We start from the raw sequence: 23,700 nt of genomic DNA on the forward strand, positions 1-23,700 counted from the left end.
GAACGATTATCAACAAAAAAAGTGACAAGTTTCATTTACTCACCACAAAATTTCAAATTATACGTTCTTTGCATTTTCATGACAGTTTTATCCAAAGGGCTAAGTACATGTGAACTGTTGAAGAATTTTAATAACCGGAGAGGACTCCCTAATTCATCGTTAAGCCTTCGAATTAAATAGGCTTTGCTGTTATTTTCATTGTACTTTGATTAAAGAAAGCTTATTGCAAGTCACCTGTTTTTCATATATTTTTGCTGTGTGACTTGTAATATACTTCCTGTCCACACAAGCAAATGAAGTTTGAAGAGCAGGGATAGTCGCATCTTTTTTTCAGTGTTATTTTTTTCTCTTAAATTAATACCGGAGCTGTCTTATTAATCAGGACCAAGGAGAAGTCGTTAGCCATGTTTTGAATAATCTCTCTTCAATAAGTTGAAAGAATGTTCTCCTCTGCAAAGAGGGTTATTGTATCATGATCTCATGCTTTCAAACTGAATGGCTTTACCACCGCAGTGAATCCCACGATGTAATTTTTTGTGAAGCAGAGCTTAGTAAAGTTATAATGGTTAGTCACGGTGCAGTTTCTCGGGATCTTTTCGTTTCAATATTGTGGCGTTAAAAGCGCGCAAATTCTCAGAGTTTTCTGACAGTTTGTATTTGTCTAGTTGTGAGGTATGCTGAGCGAATGAACTTTGTACTGTAAAATTAATAGAACACGCCTAAGAACTAGCGCAAGTTTTGGCCACATTTGCTGGTATCGCGTTTATGACTCTCCAGAAGAAACTTTTAAATAAAATTGTATCCGTGCAATTCTGAACGCCGATGCGTTTGCGAGTTTGCAACTGAGCATGCAAAATTGCACGTTGTAGGTAACAGGGAAAATATCCTATAATAATTTATGTCGTAAATAACATTTAAGCCGACAGCTCCCAAAACGATGAAACACCTTAAGACCCTTGCACAAAACTGGCTTCGGCCCAAGAAAAAAAAAGGTTTATACACTTATCAAACAATATGTGTCGATTCGTATTGGCCCCGGGAGCAAAGTTTCGGTCATTCCACTCAGCTATGTCTGACACTTGATGCTGGGCGATAACAGTTTCGCAGCTTAAATGCGCTAATTTTAACACTCACTTAATACGAAGCTTGTTCTTTCCTTTGTTAACATGACAGATGACATGAGCTTTATAACAGCTGTTGGCTGAAATGAGACGCTGTCATTTCAGCGAGATCTCACGCAACGACTGCTTGAGGGTCAAAAAGTTTAGGAACAAGAAATGACTCAATTCCGACGGATTCCAAACAAGACATTGGCACAGAACAGATTTTATTTTGATTTCTCGAAACGTGACCAGAATAATTAATAGAGAAGATTTTTTTAGATCGCCTGAAGGATCTTTAAACCTTGTTTTGAGAGCATTGGTATAAAGACCCTATAAAACCAGGATTGATGGAATGTTTCCGCTGCTCAGGCCTAGTTTCGGCAGATGTCAAAATGGGTAATGCAATTACAACGCGTACTGATCTCTGAATCTGATTTATAAGAGATCCCAGATAAATGTATTAACATAATTTAATTTGCAGGTTTGAAAATTTGCTCTATGTTCCGTTTTAGTTTGTTCAAGAGACTGAGCAATTGGATCATCTTTCAGTCATGTAATGCCAGTTTCAACCTGTTAAAAATCACAAGAAATGATTGTCAATCATCACTTTGACAGTCAACAAATTGCTATTGTCGCTTTTATTCATAATTTGAACAATGCATCGCAACACTTTGAGAACCTAATCCCTATGTTAGAGAACACTTCATCAAATAGTTACTTTGTTCTTAGCGAAACAAAATTTCCCACTTTGAAGATAACTCGCAGTTGCTTCTTGAGTTTAGCGAACTGAAAAAGTCTATGAGATCCTTCGGAACGTACAAAGCCATTTAATTAATTTCCGTTCGATTGCTCGCTTCTTCTCTTGTCTTCTCTAGCGTTTGTCTGTTCATCTGTAGGCAGCGTTTCTGGTGAGGTATTTTGAGACATTTCGGTTGTGCTCTTTAGGAATTTGTAGTTTTGTGTTATCGATGCTCTCACGCTTTAAAGTAAACTTTTTTACAAGTCTAGCTGCAAAAAACGTAAACCGCGAGTAAAATCTCTGCGATGCTCAGTACCGGGTGTGCATTTGACCTCCGAAATGCGCCAGTCCATAAAAGGGCGGTGGATGATAAAATCTTAGACTCTGGAGAAGCCGAGACCGCCCGTTTACAAAAATTCGACCGCGACTAAACTGTTTTGGCTACAGAATTCCGTATCGTTACCGTCGCTTTAGTCAGATTATTACATTGCACTTCCAATGACAGATAAATATTAGGTTAGAGTTGCCATACTCTCTTTTGCCTTCATTTTTGTGATATATTAGCTTTTGAATTGCAATGTTTTCACACAAGAGTGATATATTTAAACTCGCAACCATAACTATCAGCCATCCTAGCTACCTTTTGACTGAGACACTCGCATGTATGAGAAGTTCCCAAAGTCTGAGAACTTTGCATGAATATAGAATCTTCGAATGAAGTTATTTCAATTCGCATCTTCATTATCAAATCTTATACACATCCTCAAAACGAAATATGAAGATCGTAAAATGTTGGTCTATGCGCGACGAAATGTGAATTATGTAATCACTGAAAAAAAAAATTTAAGCGGATTTGGGCGATGAAAAATTTTTAAATTTGAAGAAAGATGTTGAACATTTCCCATGCACGTGTGTCAAAGAAAAAACGCTTGTTTGTATTGAACCCTATCGAGTTCCGATTTGGCCAGAACCCGTCAGCGAGGTAGAAAATATTACATGCCTATGTAGTAAGCGTCGCCGGAGTGCACCTTTAGAAATGGTCTTCTATCGCAAATTGCAAGCTTGCAGATAGTCTATTATGAATGGCTAGATAACGCTCTTTAATGTCGAGGAACCGTTTATGGCACTCAACCACCTAGCCGTGGTAATGTTCAGCACTTTCACTCCCAACCGTCGATCAGCCCAAATTTTGAAATTCTCGAGTGAGGCGATATTGATATTTACAGGCCATTCTGATATATGGAATTTGTTTCTGACACCATTAATCTCGGTTAATGGAGGCCGCACTGATCAACAAACCTAATACACCTAGTTGCAGCCCATACCCGGCTAAAAGTAGATCAGTTAGGGAATACCTTGTTGGGGCACCGGCAGACTGAGATGGAGGAAACCGCAATTAATCAACACACTCCTCTTTTTTCGAGGACACATCGAAAGAGATTTAATCCAGTGGTAGGTCAGACAAAATTTTGAGCAAATTTCTTCTTCAGCAGCCGGAATTTTTTTCTTATAATCACATGATTTATCTTCGTTTGCGGCCGAATCAATGTTTTAAGGTCATCTAAGTGTAAAGCAATGTTTCTCATTTTTCTGGAAACAAAGGAACTGTTCAGATCGTGTAAAACGAAGCCCGATAAAATATTTAACCAGCCGGCGGAAAGTGTCATTCAGGAAACGTGCACATGGTTAAAAAATTTCCGGTACTTGCGTTCCTAACAGGAATATATAGATAAAGGTTCTCTACGACTTCCAAAAATCTGTTCTAGAAGTTTACAAGGGCAAGAGCATTTCCGGCAGCCATGCTCAAGAGGTAACGCCTGAAAATGATGCGCTGATCTGTTTGCGTGTAAAACATAAAAGCGCTTTGATCCTTTTAGCTAAAAACTCAGACTTCCATTCAGCAGTGGCATCTGTGTTGTGATGAATCTTCCAGCTGCTATAGAAGATTTTAATTTTAATGCCAATACAAGCGATACCGCACCTTGCTTTGTTCCGCCACGAATCCTTTCATTATTCCGTGGACACGAGCACTGAATACATCACACTCTGTCAGCTTCTCGTGGAAATAAGCAATTCTCATTTGTCAGGGGACCTGACGAATTGTTATCGGGGAAGGGGGTGGGGGTCCGGTGGATCAACCATTTATTTAGAGGGTAGCATGACGGTATTTTGTTAGTGGTTTCATTTTTCACCGGGAAAGGTCCCGAAATTAGAAATTGGTCATAGACCTATTCATAGTAGACGTAGCCTTTGATATTTCATGTAAGTCTGGCGTTGTTTATTGTTGATTTCCAGCATCTCCCTGTTGTTAAACTAGAAACCTAGAGATCGAGTGTGAAACAAACTCGCCAAATTACCTGTAAACCTCTTGATAATTGAGTTCTCTGAACTCGATGGGAAGCAAAGCGAAGGATGCGAAGCCGAAGGTGTACAGCTAACATCCAGCATACAGACCTAGCGTTGAGCTGTGTCTACACAAACCTGCGCCACCATCAATTATTTCTGTTGACAAAGGGAAATATAAGGGTCTTCTAATGGTGGCTTGCGCTTGTGGTTAGTTCAGAGCACCAAACAAAAGTGTTTGAATAACGTATTTCGTCAAATTCAAGGGCTTCAACTAAAGGAGGTTGCCCTATTTTTCCAGCAGTGCTTATCGAAGTTAAATTTCTCTATAGAGAGGAGAAAAAAAGCTTGAGGGTCACGGTATTCATTCTAAAGCTGACACCTTTAGGGTTTTGTATGCAGAGGCCATGAACAGTTTCTGTCATTGGTTTGATATTAATTTGATAGATGGGTAAAGAAGTCGCTTTGTGTTAGAATTAATAACATCGCACATCAAAGCAGCAGACTGATTGGACGCGAGATACCACAACAGTTGCTTTCACAAGCCTTTTACCTGTTCTCGGTCAGGTGTCTGTTCAATTTTTGATCCGGTCAGCCAAAGTTCAATGGTGCCAAATAGAACAAATGCCTGTTTCCGTTAGTCTGAGATAGATACCACTATGCTGTGGGCATAATATTAAGCATGTATCGTTATAAATGGTAACTGGCTAAAGGCGGACTTGATGGAATATTTTACCGATAAAATGGATTACTTGAGGGAAGTCATAGTTTAAGGGGGCTAAGGGCGGAGAGGAAGAGTGAAAAGACACTTTTTTGTTAAATAATTGGAACCAGACGACCATGAAGAGGTATCTTAATTATTTTGGTGTAAAATTCAATTATTTTTTTAAAATCAATTTAAATTGGACTTTAAACTCAGGTGTCTCCCTTAAATAAACTTTTCATTGCCTTTATTTTAAATCGATTAAAATTAAAAAAGCCAGACATCATTGAGAAAAAGAAGTTTGTTTTAACTCAGTCTTGGCAGACAAAACAGTATGTCTGGGTATGTATGGCTTCAAATCACAAAAGGTCATTTTTCTCTAGCAATGAATGCCAGCTGAAGAAATTGAACAGCACCCGAAAACGATAAGTTCAAGGTGAATTCAGTTTTAAATCGACATTACACCATTACTCTCCTTTTTGACTAAAATGCACAACTACACGAGAAGGAGAGTGAACACTATTACGCCTTATCACTTTTGGAAGCTGGCTGAATTTATGAGAAGCTGCGAATTTATCTGAATTTATGGGAGGCGCGAGGGAGGAATCGCGAAGGGTTTGTGTTCCCGCGCGCACGATGACTCTCGTCTCTTTTTTTTTTTAAGTGTGAACGATTATGTTTGACGACTATCTCTTCGACTTATTTAGTTAATCTTTTATCAAATAATGCTTTACTGGGAAGAATAGTCAAAAAGAGAAGTTAAATACCATGATAAAGTTCATGGTTGTTCATTCGTGGTCAGATGCCATTACCTGTGTATGAACGACATTTTAGACGTAGTCCTAGCATTGAATCTTGACAGAAAGTGTCCTTTGCTACTATCTTTTGGCTCGAAAGAGTTCATCCCTAGTGCTTCCATAGTCACGAAACAAAACACATTCCTCAATTGCCTTTTAATTTACATTATTTTTCAAGTATATTTTTAGACACGAAAGACAATCTTTTACATCATTTTGTTAACTCTGAGCTTTATTGTCACATCAGATGTTACACATATAACATCATTTTTTAAAAAGGCTACATTTCATCATGTCTACACTAAAACAGTCTTTGAACACTGCTCCATCTCAACATGGTTAGATCTTGCCTGGCAAGACCACTTCGAGAAAAATCCTCCTCTACTTTCAGATCAACAACAGACCATTCTGTAAAAAGTACACAAGTGTTCAGTTTCCAGCAAACTTTAAATATTTTGACAATTAATTCAACAGAAAATAAGTTTTTTTGTCAAATTTCGAATAACTTCGACAGCAAAAACGCTTTCAATCGATGGAAACGCCTAACTTGACTCGCATAAGATCAGAGTGAAAAACAAAAAACAAAAAAAAGACAAAAACAAACCAAAAAAAAAAAGAACAAAAAGACAAATCTGGACACTTTCTTAGTATGCTGTGTATCTTTAAAACTCAATTTATGTTCTTTTAGTTACCCTATTTTAAGGAAATCGTAAGGTAACGTCAGCAACAAACAGAGAAAACAGAATGGTGAAGCTACTAGCAGTCGAGGGTGCTGGTGAGCAGAACTAAATATATGATGAGTGCCAAAAACGTAACCACATGACAAATTACGTAACTGCGCAATTTCAGAGCCATCTACATGTAGGTTTTTTTTTTTTTTTCAAGCATGTGTTTGAGGAGCAATCTTTCTCGTTTGCCTCATAATTGTCTCATTTATTAATTTTTTCTTTCTCTCTACTTTTCAGCTAACTGGAGGAAACAACCGTAACGGCCAGAATGAAGAGTAACCATTTTCAGTGTGGGCTGTGCAACCGTTTGATTTTTTAACCCCTTCCCCCCTCTCCTGCCTCAACCAATCCCCGTTCTGAAATCTCTCGTAGCCATCTTTGTCTACAGGGGAAGGGAAATCCTGAGTGAAGGCACCACAAAAACTCACAACCTAGCTGTGAATGCTTTGAAATAGTGGGGGCTGGACCCTGGAACTACAGAAGTACAGAATATGGAAGTACGATAAATGATTTTAAACATGTCTCGCATAATGCTAGAGATTACCATCGACTCACTACACTTGAGGAGACGAAAAGAATAGTCATTCTGGTGTCAATATAAAAATTCCCCTTAATGATCTTCAATTATGACCACGTAAGCCTTCTGTACCACTGCAGTTTCAATTCCATGTTCTAAACGGTATGCAACCCAAGTCTACAGACAGCATCCAGGCCTCTGATTACTGAATACACATCGATAAGCATTTTACAATACAAAATATAATTTCTACATATAATGACCCAATGCCGTGGACGTCAGAGTCCCGGAGGAAAGCTGTTCACCTCCCCTTGTTCGTTGACTGGGGCCCCATTCACCTTGTACGACAGTTTTAGCCTCATGCGCAACGGTTGCTGTAGAAACAATGAATAGTGTATCAGCGAAAGTTTTAAGGGTTGTATAAGCATTTTTAAACTGCTACGAAAGAAAAGGGTTACCACAATAGTGACACACTTTTACAAATTCTGCGGTTTACGTATGTGCAACCGAAACATTTAGACCGCACTAATTGGGAGTTACGAGTACAAAATTCTCTGCCTGTGTACCAGTGCACAAATTTCCTTTTGACCGTTAAGCTTCTTAAACAACATTTCAAACACAGTCTTTCTACATACGGTATTGCAGGCTCTCACACGCATAACTGCGTTGAGACGCATATCACGATCAGAAAACCACCCAACCCTTTGATGTTAAATTGACGTCGAATAGCAAAAGGAGGCAAACATTTACTTTATTATTAGTTTCTTGTTGTCTCAGATAAGAACTGTAAAGAATATTAATGAAAGCCTGATGGAAAACTCAAAATGATAATAATAATAATAATAATAATAATAATAATAATAATAATTATACTAATAATCTATATTATTCGAAAAAAATGTACACTGAAGTGTTTTTAATGCTTTGTTATAAAATAAACCGGATCGGTATCGGTATCTGGGCAACTGCCCACCTACCCCTCCCCTGACCCAACAACAGTCAACTGACAACAAGTGAAGGTTAATGTTGGGTCAGGGGAGGGGTAGGTGGGCAGTTGCCCAGATATTGATATTGATCCAAACAGACAGAAAACGAGGCGAAAGCCATTTTTACGTTTTGGTATCGTAGTTCAGTGTACGATGAACTTCATTTACGCGCAGTTGCATATGGATAATTTTAGAAAGAAAATGTGTCTTGGTTGGCGCAAAAGTACTTCCCCCTTCTACTGGGAAAATAATTTTTCATCTACATAGAGTTCTGTCAACATGAAGGCGTTTTGGCGAATGCTACGATACACACTGATGCATGCAGAACCGCCATTGGCAGAACTGTGACTGAAAGCGTCCAAAAAAAAAAAGGCAGTCGAAATGCTTATATTAAACGTGCTAGTAAAGGATAAATCAACTCCCGAGAACCTTGCTTCAAGCCAACAGAACAAACATATTAATCGTGAACTTGTCAGAAGTGATTAACAAGTAATTTACCTTCAAAACACTCAAAGACGAGACTGCGCGCACGATTCCGCACGTGGTGACAGAGAATAAGTTGCACTACACGCCCTGTTTCCTTCGTGGCTGTTGTTCAAAGTTGTCACGTAGATTAAACAGCGCCTCGTGTTTGAAAGCGTTTAAACCTTTTGCAAACACTTTAAGTTGAAAAAATCACTATGATTGATTACTTCGTCTTTAATCACTTGAGGGCTGAACAACTCATTGACTCAGCAAGAGGGTGTTCACGTAACATTATTTCCTAATACGCGACTTTATTATCCTCTGAGACCATGAATTAGTTGACTTTAAAGAACACAAAAAAACCCAAGCAAAAAAAGGGTGAAAGTTACCGAAACCTGTTCGCAGAGCGGAATCAATTTTAGTTCGAAGACTTAGAAAAGTTTACCTTACTAACACCTACCACCAGCGCGGCAGCCATAATTGAGTACTACTTTGCATAAATCACAGACAAAGCAATAACTTGTTCATTAGAGGAAGTTTATTTTAAGGCCGTGCGAAACAAAACATTTGTTAAAAACCGCAAAAAAGACCGACAAGCGAAAACACAGGAATCAAACTGTCAACATCAAAAGAACCACAAAAGAAGACCACCGCCAAAACAGACAAAGAACTCTGAAGCTACAGCAAGAGATACAAAGGACAAACATCAATCAAGTGAAGAGATGAAGTGCTTGAGTTAAAGACAACACGGATGCTACCAGAAATGGAGAAAAAAAACTCTATACGTGGGAAAAGAATATGTTCGACAGAACGTCTCCCTAGAACACGTTGAAAATGGTTTTGGAAACACGTGCGTGGAAGTCGCTTCAAACTGTCATATTCGACATCCTGTAGCTGCACGGGAAGTCAGAAATGAAAACAACAAACACGTGTTATGCCTCCGGCTAACTTCTCCCAGACTGTATACGTTTCTCTTAAAGAACTGTACAGGGTTGTTTTGTCGCTAGCACTGACAAGCGAGCCTTCCGATGTTTACCGTCTGAAAGGAAGGGTGTCAGTCTATCATTTTGATGATTCAATAAAGCTGACGCCCTTCTCACACTTCTAAATCCCCCTTAGATAAAGGAAACAAACGGTGGATTTCATTGTCACACAAAGGCTAAATTTAGCTGGTAAATAAAAAAAACAAGTAGAGCAACGGCTTTAAGGCAATTTCCTCTTTGAATCATAGGCAAGAGCAATAGGAAACAACTTTAGCAGCAGAAATCTTGACATTAAATGTGCGTGTAAGTTTTTCATTCCAAAAAAGGAAAAGGAATAACTCTGTTAAGAAAAATTACTGGATTACAATGCCTCCCTGAGCCCAACTTATCAACACGCGTCCTCGTCTCGAGCATGTTCGTTCGTGACAAAGTATAACCTAGAAAAGTCTCGTTGTCCATACGCTAACAGGTTAGTTTCAAAGAACGGCTTATGCTATATTAGTATTCATACTGCTAAAGAAATTAAACACGAAAACATTGATCACGTGGGTGCAGCTCAATTAACCAATCCGGCGGGTCGCAAATGGCGATCACGTGTCAAAGAAATTGCCAACAGTTCACTCGGGTGATTTGGAATCCTTCCCTAAAGCGTTGAATCAAATAGGCAGTTCAGGCCGAGAAAGAAAAGATGTTATTAGGAACAGGGCAGGCATACAAATAGCCGACTGATTTACCTGTTGTGGATTGGCCACCTTCACTTCTTGGGTAATGGTTCCTGAGTTGTTGGGTGGCATCACATTACCAGACGGGCTTAGGAGTTGTAACTGGAAAGTCTGTGGACGAACAAAACAACAAGTCATTGACTGCAGGGCGCGCTTGTCACTTCACTTTACTGTCAAGAGAAAAAGATGCTCAACTCGCACAAATTCGACCACTTTTTTCGCTGCACTTATCAGGAGTTCCATTTAAAGCCAGTTGCCAGCGATCTACCTACGCCTTTAAGACTTCTTACCGCCGTCTGTTAACCCTGCGAGCAGACTCTCATATCTATTTTTTGCCTAACGGTACCGGCAGCCGCTTATGGAAAAATTATTGACACCCATGTTTCCACAAAGACAATCGCTTAAAATAAACTGAAGAGGGACTGATTGCATACCTTAGGTACTGCTGCCTGGAAAACAAAATCAGTCATGGGGAAAGCGAGCGAGTTCGTGGCCGTTACCATGATGGACACCACATTAGACGGGTTACCAGGAACCTTCTCGAACGCAAAAATTATCTTTAAACCATTTTTCTCGAAGGCTGTTATGGGCGGGAAACCTAGCAAACAAAATTCACATTAGAAGATGTCTTAGCTCCGACGCCGTTTTACGTGAGCTTTATACAGCAGGGAGGGAAGAATTCCTCACGGGAAGCTTTGCAACGCATCCCGTTGATTTCATTCTCCATCTCTCTTGAGCATGGACCACCGGCTACGTAGTAAACGTGGAGGGGGGTGGAGTGGGGGAGGGGGGTGGAGGGGGGGAGGGGGGTGGAGGGTGGAGGGGGGGAGGGCAGTGACTTTTAGATAACTCATTAGAGATTAATTACAAGATTTCTGTTAATCATGTTGAGTGGAAGGTAATCGACTGATTACCATAGGGAGGCGTGCTTGCCACTCATTGTAACAAAGGTCTATAAACTAACCTGAAGAAGAATTTGGAGTCAGTGAAGCGACAGGTTGATGGTTCATCTGCACTGGAGCCTGTACTCCTAATGGTGCTGGATTCAGCAGTCCACCGCCATCCAACAGGTTAGGAACAGCTGATGAAGGAGCCATTATGTTCATCGGAGGGGGACCTGGCACCAAAAGAAAAAACAAGCAACTGATTGGCCGGAGTGACACTTATGATTTAACTCTTTCAATCCTAAGATCCAAGTAGAAATACTCCCTACTGTCTCCCATATAATTCTTATGATGTTACTTCAGAGTATTTCATATTGGATCAGCTAATGAGCCCTCAACTGATAATTTTCTTCAATCTCATCACTTCTGTGCTTGATTTTGTATTGACATTGTAAGGAGAAATTCTGTCCTGGTCACCCTTGGGAGTTACAGGGTTAAGTATGGTGCTGCTTAGAAAAAAATTTCAATTGGAAAACTTTCAAGTAATCCGTGACTGTGCAATCTGAGATTGGTTGAGAAATCTGGCCACCATCCATTAATCCCATCAGGTCTTACAGAAGTTTTGGGGTCGTGTTGTAGAACTAGTATGATGAAACTGGGCATATGTTGAAATCATAAAGGACTACGCTCTTTACTTTTGACTTAGAATACTTGCATAAGCAACCTTACAAAAGTTTCAATGGACATGAAATTCTTCTTAAAAACCTGTTGGTTTTTTAAAATCTCCTTGAAATTTTTGCAAGCTGTCGTTACATATTTTCAAAATATTTTCACACCCTGATTGCAAGGTTTCCAGCAACACTGAACTTAAGATGATGGTTGCCAAGGAAAAAAACAACAGAGCCTTTGTCACTCAGAGTTTCCCGCTTTCGAGGCCAGTTTTTTCGTGGTTATTCGAGTTGTCACTAGCTTCATGTGATGTTTATCGAACCCTGCTCTATTCACGCATCGTGGTTATTTTAAGTGTTGGTTTGACGACAACCAATCGAAAGGTGCTTTCAAACCGCATCGTTTGCGGTTGAACTAACCTGCATTCGTTGAGCCTAGGTCCAGACCTCCTAGCAAATCTAAGAGGTCACCACCGGATGAAGACGCAGGAGCTGGAGGTTGGACTGGAGCGGGAGTAGGTTCAGGCTGGGTGGGGCCACCACCAAGTAAATCCAACAAAGTCTCCGACTGACGAGAGAAAACACAGGTTGGTCAAATATGGAGAAATTCAGAAACAAATGGAGCGTTTTTCCTTCAATTTGCGTGTCGAACACTCTTTTCTGAAAGCAAACTGACTAGACTTAACAGTCCGGACCAAGTTCAATTTAAGCCTACTATCTAAACGTGGGAAGCCTCCGACCTTTCTGATTCTCGTAGTATGCAAGTTATTATTATTATTTCTGATTCTCGTAGTGTGCAGGTCATGAAGTTAACCAGTTATTACTGGTTTGGCTCCTACGAGCCAAAAAAAAGCGTTTTCACGGCTTACCGCTTGCTTAGGAGGTTTCTCTTCTGTAACAGCTGTAATGCAAAAGAAAGGCGGAAGAAACTGCGACTTAGCAAAATTATACTGCAATAATGGATTAATGTAATATTAGGGGTGATGTGTCGTCCAATGTACAGGCAAGAGTACAGGCAGTGGAAAAAGTCAGTGACAGAGTTAACTTTATGCGTAAGAACAGAAACTCTTATGTACCTTCTTGAGTCGTTTGTGGTTCTTCTGGTTGTGTTGTGACTTCTCCATTTGTTACTGGCTCAGAAGACACAGGCTTAGATTCCATGACAGGCATCTTTTCCAAAAGAGCCGGTCTGGAAAGGATAAAAGAAAATCATTCTCGAAGCTATATCGATGCAGTTCGGATTCAAAGGTTTGAGTCTAAGTCGGGCTTCTCTTTACAAAGCATGGTTACTTCAAGAAGTTGGCGGGTGCAGTAATCGACGGTCAACCATCACTTACTCATCAATCATCAGAAAAAAAGCAGCACCTAAACTGGTCTGTAATCAGAAAGCCATTGATTGATTTTCAACATGATTAAAATAAAAACATTTTACCTCATACTGTCATGATTTTTGAAGAGCGAACCAAACTCTACGCCCCTCTGCTGCAGCTCAACATCCATGTTCACTTCGAATTGGTTTATTACATTCTTAATCCGCCTGAAAAGACACAAAAAAAATTCAATTTGTCAGTCAGCTGGTGGTTAAAATTTTCAACAAAATGTCGTCATTAAAGTTGATAGCTAATCGCGAAGGTTAATTCAAATTTATTCAGCTTCACTCACTCCATTGTCGCGGTGAAACGTGTGCTGAGTTTCATGACGGCAGTTAATGCATAATCTCTGGTGATCGAAGTTGAGTGGGAGCTGTACAGAACACTTTCCAATACATCAAGAACATCATTCTCTGTAATCTACAGTAAAGCACAGTAAATGAATGACATCAGCTAGTGCAGTACTTTCAATTAAAACCTGTTTAATTTCCTGGAATTCCCATCACAGCAGCCAGTTATTTTACCGTTCAGCTGTAGTGCAACATTAACACGCGGATAAAATACGCGAATTACGAATTACAAGCGCGCTGCAGAAATAGCGTGTTTAAGACGCAAACTGTGTGCAGCAACACTTAACGCCAGTAAATGTACATTAGAATGTATATGTAAACACGAACTCGTGTAAATCTGCCTCAATAGATGTGAATATTCATTTTCATGCCTTACATGTAGGTTCCGAATCGGCTATGAATCTACTTCCAACTAGTAGGAGCATTAACCTTATAACCCTTAAGAGTAACTAGCACCTAATTTTCCCTACAATATCGCCCCTGAAACACCCATTAACGTCGCGAGTAAAGAGGAAATGATCACCAACTAAAGAAGCTTTTGATTGGTAAACAAATTCTCCTTGTCAGCACGTTAGGAAATGTATCGAGAACAGTATGGAGAATATGCATACTGATGTTTGGGTGTGAAGGGTTAAAGCTGCCGTGTGCCTTTCAAATAGTCTACTCGTAGAACCACTCGTGGCTACATCCACAATAGAAATTAAAAAAAAGCAACGACACCCGTAGACTAATCAAAGTAAACTTACTATAAAGAGTATAAAGTGTGTGTGAATTCAACTTACAACGGGAGCTTCATCTTCTTCACTGTCTACAAACAACAGATCTCCGTATTCCCCACAGCACCAAGACCCAACCTGGACCAGCGGTTGCTAAAAAGAAAAACCCATTTTCGATTACCAAATACAGTAATTTGCGAGTGACACAGGGTAATTTGAGTTAGCCCGGGTTAAGAGGGCCACAAAAGATTTTTTTTCAGATGCTTCGCAAGTTTAAGATTTAAAATTTTGTAATTAACCAAACAGTTTCAACCCAAGCTTCGGCAGTCAAGATTCAACTCTCCAATCCTTTGATTTTGCAGCATATGAGAAAATTCTTATTGGAACTGCAAAACGATTACCTCGTGGAAGTTGAGTCCAAGGAGACGGAGTCGAGTAATGAGAGTTGAGAAGATTGAGCCGAGTTGTTTCACTTTCTTGCAGGAGGTCTGCGAAGGATCTGGCATGAAAGTTTGTGCCAGATCCCTCATAGAAACCCTGTCGCCCTCACAAGAAGCTTACGAGATTTTCGTGCAAAAGTGCTATTGAGAGCATGCTGGCAGCCTATTGATTTTGCAGTCGGTAGCTCTTCCAACTAGACTACACAGAGCTGACCGGTTTGGTCACATTGCTTTTAATTCATTGAAAACGTTAATAACTTCCTAAGTAAACAATTTCAGTCAGTAAAGGTGTGAAATGTGTACTTAAACCTGTAAAAATATTACTAGAGTTGTGACTACAAAATTACCTGGCTAATGTCATTCTGCATAGCTTTAAAAAGTCGTTGCACGGCATAAGCTTGAAGTTCACTGGACGTTGACACCAGGTGAATTAGGCTTGGAACTGCATCATCACGTACATAATTTCCAGCCTTAATTTCAAAACTCATAATCAGTCGATTTTACAAATGTTAAGTACACTTTAGATGACAACCTATCAAGAGTGATATTGTTGTCTTTATTATTGCTCAGGGAAGCAAAAACCATTGTTAATAGCCCTCATATTGCAGAATGTAATAATCATTCATTATCCTCAGTTAAATCTTAAGTAGTGTTCAACATAGATAATCATTGGGCATGTTTACACACAATGGCAGTACAATCACATTATCACATTATTAACATGAGTACATTCACTTTGCAGGTTTTTTCCTCCACTTTTTTTTTAATTTAGCTAACTACAGAGCACTATGAACCAAGCCAGCACATAATGTAACAAAGTATACTCACAGTTGTAAGAACTTTCATCATTGTGTCAATATGCCACCTTTTATTTGGAGAATGCCTGGAGCAAAGGCAAATTTAAACATGATGAATATCTCATTCCTGAACATGAAAAACAATTAGCCTAAAATTTTCAAATTGGTCATTATCTTTCTATTTGTCTTGCTGTCTTCCAATCAGTAAAGTGAAGCACAACTCTAAGAAACACTACAGCAGTGGAGGAGTGAAAAAAAGAATGGAAACCTCCCTTGCTTTTTCACTTCTCCACTTCTATCTGGCCATTTGCTATTTTGCCCCATTTAAAACTTGAATGCCTGGAACAAGTTCAATTTCTCTTAACTGTCACCATTCTTGTACAGTGCCTGTAACATTTATTAACATATGTACCAATGGTTACAAAAGATGCTGCCTAGCAGGTACATCAACATAAATATGTTTGTTATGTGCTGGCTATCCATTTGTGGCCTTTACACAAACATCATGGTACAATATTTTTTAATGAAACCACTTTGTATCCCATTTTGCTGTTATCTCTTTTAACTTTCCATAATATGGTAACCATCATGTTGGAAGCAGTTTTAAAAGCTGGACAAATGGCTAGCATTATCATTACAGTGTATCTACACCATTAAAAGAAAAATTTAAATGTCAAAAACAATGTTTCTCCTTTTGATGGGTGGAGTAAACAAAAGTCTTACTTTTCAGCTGCCAAGAAGATATTTGAGGTGACATAAGACTTGAACTCCACATCAGCTTTGACCAGGAAGGTCAAGAGTTCTTTCACCATGCCACGAATGTTACTTGAGTTTATAAGAGCAAAGGACAATTCCATTGCTCGCCTAAAAACAAGAGGGAAAAAATTATCAAAATGAACTTAATTCATTACTTGTGTAACCCTTTACAACCTAACATTAGTTGGCATATTCCCCGTGCTGTTCTCTATACATTTCCTATGGTGTTGGCAAGGCGAATTTGTTCAACCATCAAGAGCTTTTTCAGTTGGTGATTATTTCCTATACTCTCATGACCTTAATGTTTAATTCAGGGGTGATATTGCTGGGAGAAATTAGATGCTTGTCATTCTAAGGGGTAAAAAAGTTAACTTTTACAACAACCAAAAAACAGATACTGTTTGTACTAACTAAGACAGCACTTACACAACTTCAAAAGAACCATCTTAAAGTAAAGAAAAAAGGCACAAAAACTTTTGCAAACATCTGTACCTGAGTGTGACTATTTATTCATCTAGAGACTAAGTGTTAAAACACTTTGAATAAGAACATTTTTTACCAAAGGTAGTTACTTATATCAGTAAGAGGTGAGTTAAAAAGATTAGCTGCTTACCTTCTGATGGAAATATCAGGATCCTTCAAACAGTCTAGGATTGTGGTCCGGTGTCTCTGGACAGCATTGTAGTCTGCAGTTACTGTCTTTAAGAGTGTGTTCAGTGCAACATATCTGCAATACAATCACCATAAAAAAGTCAACAATAATAGTTCTAACACTGGAACAAATAATTTCCTACTCCAAGCAAGTAAAAAAATATGGTAAGAAAAAACATTACTTTCAGCTTACTAAAAGGTGCCTAAGCAAATAATTTGCTATTATTTTTCTTGACTGCATTACCAAAATACAAAGTCAAGTAGTTTTGAGAATCAATTCATTCCTGTATGTTAAATTCAAAAGTTCCCTGACAGCATTTTTGTGACAACTTTATAAATGCTTACAGCAAAGCATATATTCAACTTAAATTGGAAGTTTTGAATTATGTGAAAAAAAAAAAATTGTGATTAACATCTACTGGATAAAGAATACTACTGATATTATAGATGGTCATCAATTGTACAGCAGTCAAGTGAAACCTGTTTCCTTAACCACTTCTATACACAGAAAGCATGTTGGTGGCCCATGTGTAAAGGATGTACAAAAATAGATTAATAGAGTACAAACATTAATAGAGTACAAACATTAATAGAGTACAAACATTAATAGAGTACAAACACAGTACTATGTAGCTGAGTTGAATCATTTTTAACCCCAAACAAAAACTTTCAAAATCAACCTCACCTTATATTTTTGTCATTGTTTAAAAGAAAGCGTCCTAAAATATTGATTGCTAAAACCTACAAAAAAAGATATAAACTGCAATTAAAGATTGGTAAATCTTTAGTAATTTTTACAAGGGTAACCTACACTGTAAAATTACCGCCACCAAAACAATGAACCACCAAAGACACTGCCAACCCTTTCCACCCTAACATCAGTATGCATATTCTCCATACTGTTCTCCATACATTTCCTACAGTGCTGACACAGAGAATTTGTTTGAAAAACTAGAGCTTCTTTAGCTGGTGATCATTTCCTTCTTTCTCTTGACTTTAATGTTTAATTCAGGGATGATATTGCAAATAGATATTAGATACTAGTCACTCTAGGGGGGCTGGAAGATTACACTGAACAATTAAATTTTGCAAGGTACTTTATATTTATTCATTTATTAATTTTTTTTTTTATTTTGTACATGCAAGAAGCAGAGTGAAAAGGTTTATGAACAACAGTTATATCAATCATGAAATTTTTCTTTTTGGCAAACAAAAAAAAGAGAAAACAGCAAAAGAAAAAACCATCAGAAAAAATGATACAAGAAACCATACCCTGAGTCCACTCTCTGACTTTGTATCCATTATGGTCAGAACTGTTTCATACAAGATGGCATTGCCAACATTTTTACTGGTTTCAGTGTTTGTTGCAACCTGTAATGTGTAAAAAATAACAGGAAAATCAACACATCTAAAATCACACAATTCCTGGCAATAGGTATCCACAGCAAAAATGTTCCCATCAACTTTGTGTTGCTGTAGTTAATGATAAGCCATCTAATGCACACACATTGTGTATAATGATACAACAGTGACATCCAAAGGGTGTAGAAGGTTGTTCATGGAAGATCGCAACATGAAAAAGGCACTGTTTGATTACCAGCACTTGCACTGTAATTTGCATTGATGATACTGTTGTTGTAATGTTCACAAATGTACACAATTATGTTATTTGGCCATTACACTTTCACTCCCAAGATCTCTTTGGTAATTCTCCCTACTGCCTTCCCTACATTGCTCATATCTTTTGTTCTGAGAATTTTTTTAACTGTTAAAATGATAACCCATTTAATTTCTATCTTTCTTGATTCTCATCACTAGTTTGCTTGACATTGTACTGATGTTGTAAAGAGAAATTCTGTTTTGGTCACTGCTGGAAGTAAAAGGGTTGACACACTGTTCAACAAATTGCACATAAATACTGGTAACTCCATGTACACACCTGAGCCAGCACATCATTCATCTGTTCGCTGACTGACTCTTCATCTTTACCAAGCATTCTCAAAAGTCGCAGAAGTTTTACCTGCAAAAAAACAAAATGAAACATCACCACAAAAATTGGTTGTGGTCCACACTCAGCAGGATAATTACTTGTACTGTAAGTGCCCAGAAGGAGACAATTACACATACTGTAAGTGTCCATAAATTTACCCTTATAAAAAACAAGACCACAACCAATCAGTAATCCTACCTGCATGAATGGATCGCTTATTCCAGAAACATCATGCTCAGGAGAATATCCTGACATTACAAGATTCTTTAGTGTCTTCACTAAAATTGGAACATGCTGTAATCAAACAAAAATACAACCTATAATTATTTACAGTTACATAAACTAAAAGAGCAATTTTGTAAAACTGCACAACTAATTGCAACTGTAATACTCAGACAACTACTATACATGACTGTATGAAAACCACCAGCATGTGTATAATAATTATGCTGAATTATGCCATGACATCATACAATTATCAAACAAATATTTTGTTTCCATGGGTCTGTTCCATAACAGATCACAGATGGCATAAAACTGTGATAAGAACATCAGTGACACACCTGGTTGTGGCTTGTGTGCCCCTCTTTTTGTTCTCACCACATTTTGAGACCATCTGTGATCTATTACTGAACAGATGCATGGCAACATGGAATCTATCAGTTAATTCTCTGATGTTGTTGAGTCAGGAAGAAGAATACAAGGCCAATCAGAAATAACATGACTTATCATAAAAAAAACTGTAGGTTGATTAATTTGTGGTTTCATTGTTTGCCTGCATGTATTAACCTGCAAAGCAGTAGACCATAACACAATTAACATTCCAAAGACATTCTAATTGTTCATTTTTCTGAGTGTGGCAGTAACTCTGCACAGTGGCTTTTGCCTGCATTGAAGATGAACACAAACTTACCCTTCGGAAGTGAGATAGTGTCTCAGGGTTCACCCGACACATCTCAGTAACCAGTGCAATTCCACATACTGCAACTCCTGATCAAACAAGTCAAAAGCAGAATGTAAAACTTAAGTTAAAACATTTTCCCTCAATTCTTAACCATTTAAAACACACTTCATCATCAAGGCCACCCATCAATGTTAAACACTATGTTGTGGTAAGTGAAACAACACGCCACGGTTGCTCAGCAAGCAGAATTCAACCCAGCCACCTGCTTGGTTCAACCCACCAATGACAATCCTACTGAAACTGCATCAATACTTGGATTCAAGTCTGGAACACATATGACTTTCAGTTTGTAACCACTCCTAGCTGTTACCTAGCTTGAATAACTGACAGGTGCTCAGGGTGTAAAGTGCCACACCTATAGCTGGGAAATCCCTATAACCCTACCATGAAGCCCCATTCCCAGCACCCATCAACACTGAGTAAATCAGTAGAAGGAACAGAAGATGGAGGATGGGATGGGTAAATGCCTCAAGGCCACTGCCAGAAAATGGCTCTGGACTGTTGAGGAATGATTGCCAACAAGCTTCTAGAGAACTCAAAAGGTGCCAGCCATGAACTAAAGTATTTTTGGTACTAACCATGATTTCTCTCATTCAAAAGAGATCTTGTAGTGGGGACAAACACTTCCATGAGTTCTGGAACTTTACGAACTATTCTTACTGCACAAAGTGCTGCCTGAAAAACCACAACAACCCATTACATTAGAACCTGAAGAGTGACAAAATTTCTCTCTAATTTTCCATTCTGAAGATACTATGGCTTAAATACAATACATACAAAATGTTCATGTAAGTAAAGTATGAAGCTTAAACCATAAATTACATTTCTGCCATTATATAACAAATTTGAGCACCATAATGCCAACCAAATTTCAGCTGTGTAGGAAAATAACATTTAACTCACTTTTTTCCTCAGGTAAGAGTTTGTTGACTTGAGCAACTTTTCCACTTCACCTGCTAGATCTCGACTCATTTCTTGAGAACAAATACTGTAATGCAGAGACGATTATTAAAACTCTGTTAGAATCAAACAACTGCAGAGTTTACTATATTAGTATTAAAGGAGAGTCACCTATCCATGCAGTTAAAAAACCAGAAGTAAATGAAAAGACCTCTAAATCACTAAAATATTTTCCAGTATGCCAGAAGAAAATATGAAGGAAACACAACGTATTGAACTTACTTTCCTAAAGAACAAAGTGCCAGGCCAACAACAAACTGGTTCTGATGATTCAAATCACTGAAATGTATCAAAAGTATAGTATAATATCAGCCACAATTCACACACACTTTTTGTCCCATAATTTAGTTTTTGTCATTTTTTACTCACTTTTTAAGAGAGTTTGTCACCAGCAAGTGGACATCTTGCCGTTCATCAAGTAACAACATGGCTCCCAGATATCCTATCCTTTTGTCTGTAAACTTGGGTGAGGCAATGAGTTTTAAACATTCCAGCTGTAAAAGAAAATGGGTAGCATGTTCCACACCAATTCCATACTTCAAAACTCAATATAAAATAACAAACATGACTAAGTGTGGGCTGGCTTGAAAATAACCCCCAGTTCCAAAGTTTATTCCCTATTTGACCTTCTGCAGAGAGACACAGGGAAATAATATTATGAAAAGAACATGGCTTTTGTTACTTCATTAACAACAAGTACCATACAAAAACATACCATACCCTATTACAAAAACGTCTCCTATACTTCCTTCTCCCTATAAAATGTGATGTAACTCTTGACTATACCTGGCCAAAATGTGCAGGATATCCTAGCATGTGAATATACAGAAGCTTGGCCACATTTCTGCATCTAAAGTCATTATCTTCCTCTCTGAAGGAATCTCTGATGTAAGCGCACTCCTTTGCTATCACTGCTCTTTCGTCAGCAGCTGTCCTTGCGGCCCTTATTGTTCGTATCAGGTCCCTCAGTTTACCAGGAGCCGGCATGGTCAGGCCTTAATTCAGGAGCTACTGTAAACAAATAAACAATTAGTTTACTCTCTTGCCTGCAACATGTATGCAGATGTAAAGTAAATGAACACTGCAACAGTGTCAGTTCAACTCTCTAATTATCACTTTAGCTCTTCTGTATTTCTTTAGAATAACTTGAAAGATTTGAAGTGTTACATCAAGATAACATCTTGCTGATAACTTTCTCGAATCGAATTACCTGTCCTCTGGTCTTGGTGTTGATATTGTAATTAAAAGATAATTTCAAATCAGCTCTCAGAGTTAAAAGGATTCATGGGCAATTAATGAGGGTGTAAATATGACAAGAAATTGGTACGACAACAATTTGTTAAAGATGCAAAATGTCACTCAAAAGAGATTGTAACAAAGGATTTCAACATTGTCAAAGGTTTCTTGTTCTTCCTGCACAAACTTATTTCCTTTTGCTCTCATAAATTCTACATGAACTAAGTATGATCTAATATTTCAACTGAGATCAGCCCATAAAAATGGACTTCAGCTCTAAGTAGTAATCAACATCACAACAATATTCAATGTGTTATCTAAAGAACAGGTGATAAGGGTAGAGCTGGCAGGTATTATCTTGATATATCAGTAACCAAAACTTGACCATAGCTATTATTGTAGAAGGGAGAACTGTTTATCAGGCATGAATACTTAATTCAGGTTTCTCATTTATCTGACAAAAAGTGGTTTGGTTTCTTCCAATTAATTAACTTTCTTGATACAGAATGAGAATTTAAGATTTTTTTAACACTACCTTAGAAAAAAGTTAATGAAATCTGTTTAACATGACACTTTGTTGCTAACCAATATACTGGTGACCTCAATTACAATTGGACAAGACAACTGTGATGCTATAAAGAGAATACTATCAAGAGAATACTTTCTTGATAAAAATTATCACCTGTAACCCTGACTTTCACTAATTAAGTGATCCTTAAGAGTTCTTTATTGTAACTTTAATATGAAAATCACAAGCATAAGCCATAACAGGAATTTGTGTCAAAGGCATTTGACAATTAACCCACAGGCCATTAGGCATAGTTTTTGTTGTCACCCCAGGAAATGCACTTGATATTTATGATTGCACAGTACTAAGCAGTCCAACATCTATCTCATTTCCACACTTGTGAGCCAAATTTAAAATCGTAATTGTATTTAATACAATCAGAGATACATATATATTTACAAGCTTGGAGATGGACATTACTCAGGGAAATTTCAAAACAATATTAATATTGCTTCGAGAAATTAAAACTGAAACCACACGTACCGTACTTTTTTCAAAATATCCAGCATAACAAAAGTGAACAATAACAAAACTCAGTATGATACTATCAAAGATTGGCTTGTGGTTGAATTAAAAATTCGCCACCAAAAGTAACACGAACATAAATACACACACTACAAAATCTAATTTAATTTAGAAACAGCCGCAATAATTATTTTAAAAAGAGACAACTTTAAAAGTAGCGAAACGTTAAATGCTTGTTAATGGTTTGTCGATGAAAGTATTCGTGTAATTGCGGCAAGTGGGATCGGCAGATAAGAGGAAGCTAACAAAATGCACAGTTGAATAAGTTTATGTATATTTGCCCTCCTACAGAACTTAAGTTTGAATTTCAAACATTATGCTTCACCGAGTACAAACAAGGCTTAACTGGTACTAGCCCTCAAATTTCCCTCAGCGCAAAGTAACAAACGGTCTATTGAGGAAAATACTTCTTTGAAATTTTTACAATTCTCGTGTCTGATACGGCAAGTACTAATGAACACTGGGATCGTGTTTCTTGCTCTGTCCTTCCGCCTCCCACACGAAATAGACAACGATGAAAGTTAATTGAAAGAAAGGCCACAGAAGGCAGATAACATCTTCTTCGTCTTCACTCACCTGATCAAAGAACTTTGATCAAACTCCGCCTTCACAAGAAGGAAACAAAGTTGTACAGTCGCTCCACGTTCCACGGAGACAGTCCAACAGGGCCGGGGAATAAATGCGCAAGTGCAGTGGGAGGGACTTGGGCTGCAAAGTCCCGGATATTTTAGCAGAAGTT

The 23,700-nt window shown here is 38.2% G+C and overlaps 1 protein-coding gene across 4 annotated transcripts; it reads right to left on the reverse strand.

Moving 5' to 3' along the window:
• Positions 1-5,899: 5,899 nt before the first annotated feature.
• On the reverse strand, positions 5,900-23,681 carry LOC113667052 (AP-1 complex subunit gamma-1). 4 transcript variants are annotated; one of them, XM_089199627.1, is made up of 26 exons: positions 23,538-23,681; positions 21,419-21,643; positions 21,002-21,126; positions 20,855-20,911; positions 20,576-20,660; positions 20,251-20,347; positions 19,622-19,698; positions 18,907-19,002; positions 18,658-18,738; positions 17,991-18,089; positions 17,404-17,459; positions 16,681-16,794; positions 16,035-16,175; positions 15,343-15,397; positions 14,862-14,984; positions 14,141-14,227; positions 13,301-13,428; positions 13,071-13,175; positions 12,715-12,827; positions 12,508-12,539; positions 12,059-12,206; positions 11,051-11,203; positions 10,521-10,684; positions 10,099-10,197; positions 7,194-7,304; positions 5,900-6,093 (listed from the first exon to the last, which is right to left on the reverse strand). In XM_089199627.1, exons 2-25 carry the CDS (start codon positions 21,617-21,619, stop codon positions 7,209-7,211), a joined length of 2,532 nt encoding a protein of 843 aa, XP_089055753.1. In that variant the 5' UTR covers positions 21,620-21,643; positions 23,538-23,681; the 3' UTR covers positions 5,900-6,093; positions 7,194-7,208. The 4 variants fall into 4 exon arrangements, with proteins under 4 accessions (XP_089055753.1, XP_089055754.1, XP_089055751.1 ...); XM_089199628.1 differs by having other exon boundaries at positions 21,419-21,640; positions 23,538-23,658; XM_089199625.1 differs by having other exon boundaries at positions 5,900-7,304.
• Between the last annotated feature and the right edge of the window lie 19 nt (positions 23,682-23,700).

The sequence above is a fragment of the Pocillopora damicornis genome, chromosome 3, assembly GCF_964200805.1.
Source record: "Pocillopora damicornis chromosome 3, jaPocDami1.2, whole genome shotgun sequence".
NCBI lineage: Eukaryota > Metazoa > Cnidaria > Anthozoa > Scleractinia > Pocilloporidae > Pocillopora > Pocillopora damicornis.